Source organism: Pristiophorus japonicus, chromosome 19, assembly GCF_044704955.1.
Source record: "Pristiophorus japonicus isolate sPriJap1 chromosome 19, sPriJap1.hap1, whole genome shotgun sequence".
Lineage (NCBI taxonomy): Eukaryota > Metazoa > Chordata > Chondrichthyes > Pristiophoridae > Pristiophorus > Pristiophorus japonicus.
In genome coordinates, this window is record NC_091995.1 from 94,801,374 (window position 1) to 94,808,615 (window position 7,242).

General features: G+C 57.8%; 1 protein-coding gene across 2 annotated transcripts in view; it reads right to left on the minus strand.

Moving 5' to 3' along the window:
* LOC139230541 (SH3 domain-binding protein 1-like) overlaps positions 1-6,062 on the minus strand; it is a 74,076-nt gene extending 68,014 nt beyond the window's left edge. For both annotated transcript variants that reach the window (XM_070862375.1, XM_070862374.1), the window contains exon 1: positions 5,906-6,062. In XM_070862375.1, coding sequence (XP_070718476.1) covers positions 5,906-5,964 — 59 coding nt within the window. In that variant the 5' untranslated portion in view covers positions 5,965-6,062. The remainder of the gene's footprint in view (positions 1-5,905) is intronic.
* Positions 6,063-7,242: the final 1,180 nt, after the last annotated feature.

Genomic DNA, 7,242 nt, shown 5'->3' on the forward strand with positions numbered 1-7,242 from the left:
GGTGTCGGGTCTGGTCTGGAGGCGGGGGGGGGGGGCGGGGGGGAGCGGGTGTCGGGTCTGGTCTGGAGGCAGGGGGGGGGGCGGGGGGCGGGTCTGGTCAGGGGGGGGGGCGGGGAGCGGGTGTCGGGTCTGGTCTGGGGGGGGGCGGGGAGCGGGTGTCGGGTCTGGTCTGGGGGGGGGGCGGGGAGCGGGTGTCGGGTCTGGTCTGGGGGGGGGGCGGGGAGCGGGTGTCGGGTCTGGTCTGGAGGCAGGGGGGGGGGGGCGGGGGGCGGGTCTGGTCGGGGGGGGGGGCGGGTGTCGGGTCTGGTCGGGGGGGGCGGGGAGCGGGTGTCGGGTCTGGTCTGGGGGGGGGGCGGGGAGCGGGTGTCGGGTCTGGTCGGGGGGGGGCGGGGAGCGGGTGTCGGGTCTGGTCTGGGGGGGGGCGGGGAGCGGGTGTCGGGTCTGGTCTGGGGGGGGGGCGGGGAGCGGGTGTCGGGTCTGGTCTGGGGGGGGGGCGGGGAGCGGGTGTCGGGTCTGGTCTGGGGGGGGGCGGGGAGCGGGTGTCGGGTCTGGTCTGGGGGGGGGGCGGGGAGCGGGTGTCGGGTCCAGTCGGGGGGGGGGCGGGGAGCGGGTGTCGGGTCGGGTGGGGGGGGGAGGGGAAGCAGGAGCTGGCCGTGGGAGGAGCCTTATTCACACAGCCCCAGTGAGGCCATTGGGCCAGGGCTAGGGGCTGCGTGCTTCGGGCCCCTCCCACACAGTTCGGCGCCTGGAGCTACTGCACATGCGTGCCCACTGTAGCGCGCATGTGCAGAGGTCCCGGCACTGTTTTCAGCGCAGGGACCTGGCTCCGCCCCCCACCCCCACAGCTCGTGCTGGCTGCGCCGAGGGCCAGAGGACCTGTAGGTAGGTGGAGAATACTGAGGATTTTTTTAGGCGCACTTTGTGGCGCGAAAAACGGGCGTCCAGGTCGGGACTGCGCCGTTCTAGGCGCGTGTGGAAACTTGAGCCCGTAGAAACTTACCGCGCAGAAGGAGGCCATTCCGGCCCATCGTGTCCGTGCCGGCCGACAAAGAGCCGCACGGCCCTCGGTCAGCAGCCCTGAAGGTTACATATAAACCGATGAACAATGACGGAAAGGCAAAGAGCACCCAGCCCAACCAGTCCACCTCACACAACTGCGACACTGAAACATTTTGCACTCTTGAAGGAGCGTCTTAAAGGAGGAGAGAAAGGCGGAGAGGTTTAGGGAGGGAGTTCCAGAGCTTGGGGCCCAGGCAACAGAAGGCACGGCCACCGATGGTGGAGCGATTATAATCAGGGATGCTCAAAGGGCAGAATTCGAGGAGCGCAGAGATCTCGGGGGGGTTGCGGGGCTGGAGGGGATTACAGAGATAGGGAGGGGGCAAGGGCCATGGAGGGATTTGAAAACAAGGATGAAAAATTTTGAAATCGAGGCGTTTCTTAACCGGGAGCCAATGTAGATCAGTGAGCACAGGGGGTGATGAGTGAGCGGGACTTGGTGCGAGTTAGGCCAGGGGGCAGTGAGCACAGAGGGTGATGGGTGAGCGGGACTTGGTGCGAGTTAGGACATGGAGCAGTGAGCACAGGGGGTGATGGGTGAGCGGGACTCGGTGCGAGTTAGGACACGGGGCAGTGAGCACAGGGGGTGATGGGTGAGCGGGACTTGGTGCGAGTTAGGACACGGGGTAGTGAGCACAGGGGGTGATGGGTGAGCGGGACTCGGTGCGAGTTAGGACACGGGGTAGTGAGCACAGGGGGTGATGGGTGAGCGGGAATCGGTGCGAGTTAGGACACGGGGCAGTGAGCACAGGGGGTGATGGGTGAGCGGGACTCGGTGCGAGTTAGGACACGGGGCTGCTGAGTTTTGGATCACCTCTAGTTTACGTAGGGTAGAATGTGGGAGGCCGGCCAGGAGTGCGTTGAAATAGTCAATAAACTGTGATTGAAAACGAGAGTGGTGCCTACGCTGTGCAATCCTCCTGACTCGATGGAGGTAAAGTGGTTGAAGCTGGGAGAGGTTCAGTGCCGGGGGCGGCAGGGCGGAGCGAGGAATCGGTTCCAGAAGCAGATCGTGGTGCTCAGGCTGTCCTGTGGGTGTGCAGAACTCTGCCTTGTGCAGAGTCTGAGAGCTGTACTCTGGTATCGGTGGTTTCGGCTGTCTTTCGGGACCTCAGTGAAACTGCGCGAGAGAGAGAGAGAGAGAGAGAGCGAGCGCCATTAAAAGCAAGGGCCGGAGAATTAACACGGAGCTCTCTGTTGGACGCCGGCTATGGGAAATTCTGTGGGTGGGGATTTAGGAATCGCGGTAACATTGGAGTTTCCGTCACTGGCCGGTCAAAATTGGCTAAAAGATGAATAGTAACCACACTGAGCTCGGAAAACAACCGAAACCGACACAGAGGAGCCCTAACCAAAATGGCAGGGTGGGGAGGGGTAGAACTGGCCCGGAATGATCATAGGCAAACCGCCCACCTATCAGTCCAAGATGCAATGTGACCTCGGGTTGTCCCAAAGCGCATTCTTTTTAAGTAATTCCCGTATTGGACTGTTCAGTCACCTAAGAACTCACTTTTAGAGTGGAAGCAAGTCTTCCTTCGATTTCGAGGGACTGCCTATGAATGAATTTTTGAAGTGTAGTCGCTGTTCTAATGTAGGAAACGTGGCAGCCAATTTGCACACAGCAAGGGAACGGTAGCACGGTGGTGAAGTTACTGGACTAATGATCCAGAGACCAAAGTTCAAGTCCCACCACAGACAACCGAGGAATTTAAATTCAGTTAATGAAATAAATTGAGAATAAAAAGCTGGTGACAGTAATGGTGACCATAAAAGTACTAGATTGTTGTTAAAAACCCATCAGATTCACTAATGGCCTTCAGGGAAGGAAGTCTGGCTGATATGTGACTCCAGACCCATAACAATGTGGTTGACTCTTAACTGCCCTCTGAAATGACCAAGTAAGCCCCTCCAGGGCAATTGGGGATGGGCAATAAATGCTGACCTTGACAGTGGTGCCCACATCCAATGAATAAGAAAAACAGTGATGTGATAAAGACCAGATAATCTGTTTTAGTGATGTTGATTGAGGGATAAATACTGGCCCCAGGACACCGGGGAGAACTCCCCTGCTCTTCTTCCAAATAGTGCCGTGGGATCTTTGACATCCACCTGAGAGGGCAGATGGGGGCCTCGGTTTAAGGACTGATCCAATAGCCTTATACTTTCTTGAAACTGGACTGAGACTTCCCCAAACTCACCTCACACAGGATGGCTGCAGCCCGCACACTGGTCCAGCAGCTTGGGCCCCAAGAATGCTTCATGAAAACAAGACCCCTTTAAATATTAAAAATTCACATAACCCACGCGGAGGTGCTGTACTGTTCCTTGCAGCAGGATCCCAAAGGGATTGGAAGCTCACTATTTGGATCATGAGAACATAAGAGTTAGGAGCAGGAGTCGGCCATTCGGCCCCTCGAGCCTGCTCCACCATTCAATAAGATCATGGCTGATCTGATCTTGGCCTCAAGCCTGTTCCCCATAACTTTTGACTCCTCTATCGTTCAAGAATCTGTCTATCTTGCCTTGAATATACTCAGCAACCCAGCCTCCACAGCTCTCTGGGATAGAGAATTCCAAAGATTCGCGACCCTCTGAGAGAAGAAATTCCTTCTGTTCTCCGTCTAAAATGGGCGACCCCTTATTCTGTAACTATACACCCTGGTTCGAGATTCCCCCACAAGGGGAAACATCCTCTCTGCATCTACCTTGGAACAAACTTACCAACACATTCCGGAACATTTCCTTACTTAGATTTTTTAAACAAAGACGCTTAAAACCCCATGGGTTAATAGCGTCACTCTAACAGCAGGTAGATGACGTTCGACACCACCACCACTACCACACATGGGCGTGAGTGCAGTGTGGATCAAGTCCGGGTGTGCACAACCTTCCTCAATCGGGGGTGCAGGACGGAAGAATCGCCAGCGGAGATCGGCGCTCCCCATTCAACCAGGCGGCTTTCCTGATGAACCACAGGTGACCCAGCTCTCAGTTCAGGGATCAGCCATTGCTGAAACCCTCATCCATGCCTCTGTTACCTCCAGACTTGTCTATTCCAGCGCACTCCTGGATGTCCTACCACATTCTACCCAACGTAAACTTGAGGTTATCCAAAACTCGGCAGCCCGTGTCCTAACTCGCACCGAGTCCCGCTCACCCATCACCCCCTGTGCTCGCTGCCCCGTGTCCTAACTCGCACCGAGTCCCGCTCACCCATCACCCCCTGTGCTCGCTGCCCCGTGTCCTAACTCGCACCGAGTCCCGCTCACCCATCACCCCCTGTGCTCACTGCCCCGTGTCCTAACTCGCACCGAGTCCCGCTCACCCATCACTCCCTGTGCTCACTGCCCCCGTGTCCTAACTCGCACCGAGTCCTGCTCACCCATCACCCCCTGTGCTCACTGCCCCGTGTCCTAACTCGCACCGAGTCCCACTCACCCATCACCCACTGTGCTCGCTGCCCCGTGTCCTAACTCGCACCGAGTCCCGCTCACCCATCACTCCCTGTGCTCACTGCCCCCGTGTCCTAACTCGCACCGAGTCCTGCTCACCCATCACCCCCTGTGCTCACTGCCCCGTGTCCTAACTCGCACCGAGTCCCGCTCACCCATCACCCCCTGTGCTCGCTGCCCCGTGTCCTAACTCGCACCGAGTCCCGCTCACCCATCACCCCCTGTGCTCGCTGCCCCGTGTCCTAACTCGCACCGAGTCCCACTCACCCATCACCCCCCTGTGCTCACTGCCCCGTGTCCTAACTCGCACCGAGTCCCGCTCACCCATCACCCCCTGTGCTCGCTGCCCCGTGTCCTAACTCGCACCAAGTCCCGCTCACCCATCACCCCCTGTGCTCGCTGCCCCGTGTCCTAACTCGCACCGATTCCCGCTCACCCATCACCTCCTGTGCTCACTGACCCATGTCCTAAGTCACACCAAGTCCTGTTCACCCATCATCCCCTGTGCTCGCTGACCTACTTTGGCTCCCTGTTAAGCATCGCCTCAATTTCAAAATTCACATCCTTGTTTCCAAATCCCTCCATGACCCTCGCCCCTCCCTATCTCTGTAATCTCCTCCAGCCCCACAACCCCCCGAGATATCTCTGCACTCCTCTAATTCTGCCCTCCTGACCATCCCTGATTATAATCACTCCACCATCGGTGGCCGTGCCTTCTGTTGCCTGGGCCCCAAGCTCTGGAACTCCCTCCCTAAACCTCTCTGCCTCTCGACCTCGCTCTCCTCCTTTAAGATGCTCTTTAAAACCGACCTCTTTGACCGAGCCTTTGGTCACCTGTTAATTGCTCCTCATGTGGCTCGGTGTCAGATATTGTCTGATAATCGGTAGCGCCTTGGGTCATTTTACTGCATTAAAGGCGCTATATAAATGCAAGTTGCTGTCGGTTCTCCGATGGGCTTATGGCTGATCCAAGCTGCACATGGAGACCGCCCTTACACTCCGTCGCCGAATCCGTGCCATTATTGCAGCCCCGGGGTCATCTATTGATGAAGGATATTGCACAGTGTGGGGGTAGGGCGAGGGGGAGTGCCATTCATACCGAGATCGCGAATCCATTCCTGCAGTCACGGCACTGCGATAGTAATATCCAGAAGCACCGGCCCCCTTGGCCAACCCCTGCACCCCCCCAGACGTACGCAGTCACAACATTTATTACTGCAGTTGGAGTTCATTGTTCGACAGAAGCAATTCCCTTTTTTTTGGTTTAAGGTAACTCAAAAACTCCGCTGAAGTCAAGTCTATCGGCGAGGCAGGCTACTTCCTAATTTGAGTATTTCAAAACCAACAGGCAAACGCGTTTGAAAAGTCTTAACGCCGATCTGAGTGACTCTTACCTGCCTGCAGTGGGGTTCGCCAGCTGTAACATGCGATTAAACTGTTTCTTCATCATCATTTTCCAATCTGGGTTTTTATATATATGTGTGTGTGTTGTGTGTGTGTGTGTGTGTGTTTGTGTGTTTGCACTTTTGCTTGCTTGGAGTTGTAGCTTCCAATGCACGGTCCAGGGTGGTGGGCGTGAGTTTAACATTTCAGTTCCCTCCCACAAGAGGCGAAAATGAAACTTGTCTTAAAGCGACACCAACATTATGAATCACTTAGTTGTCAGCCGTGGCTCAGTGGGTAGCGTACTTGCCTGAGTCAGCAGGTTGTGGGTTCGAGTCCCACTCCAGGGACTTGAGCACATAAATCTAGGCTGATATTCCAGTGCACTGTTGAGGGAGTGCTGCACTGTCAGAGGGGCAGTACTGAGGGAGCGCCGCACTGTTGGAGGGGCAGTACTGAGGGAGCGCCGCACTGTCGGAGGGGCAGTCCTGAGGGAGCGCCGCACTGTCGGAGGGGCAGTGCTGAGGGAGCGCCGCACTGTCGGAGGGGCAGTGCTGAGGGAGCGCCGCACTGTCGGAGGGGCAGTGCTGAGGGAGCGCCGCACTGTCGGTGGGGCAGTGCTGAGGGAGCGCCGCACTGTCGGAGGGGCAGTGCTGAGGGAGCGCCGCACTGTCGGAGGGGCAGTACTGAGGGAGCGCCGCACTGTCGGAGGGGCAGTGCTGAGGGAGCGCCGCACTGTCGGAGGGGCAGTGCTGAGGGAGCGCCGCACTGTCGGAGGGGCAGTACTGAGGGAGCGCCGCACTGTCGGAGGGGCCGTACTGAGGGAGCGCCGCACTGTCGGAGGGGCAGTACTGAGGGAGCGCCGCACTGTCGGAGGGGCAGTACTGAGGGAGCGCCGCACTGTCGGAGGGGCCGTACTGAGGGAGCGCCGCACTGTCGGAGGGGCAGTACTGAGGGAGCGCCGCACTGTCGGAGGGGCAGTACTGAGGGAGCGCCGCAATGTCGGAGGGGCAGTACTGAGGGAGTCATCATCATAGGCAGTCCCTCGGAATTGAGGAAGACTTGCTTCCACTCTAAAAATGAGTCCTTATGTGGCTGTACAGTCCAATACGAGAACCACAGTCCCTGTCATAGGTGCGACAGATAGTCGTTGAGGGAAAGGGTGGGTGGGACTGGTTTGCCGCACGCGCTTTCCGCTGCCTGCGTTTGATTTCTGCATACTCACGGCGATGAGACTCGAGGTGCTCAGCGCCCTCCCGGATGCACTTCCTCCACTTAGGGCGGTCTTTAGTCAAGGATTCCCAGGTGTCGGTGGAGATGTTGCACTTTATCAGGGAGGCTTTGAGGG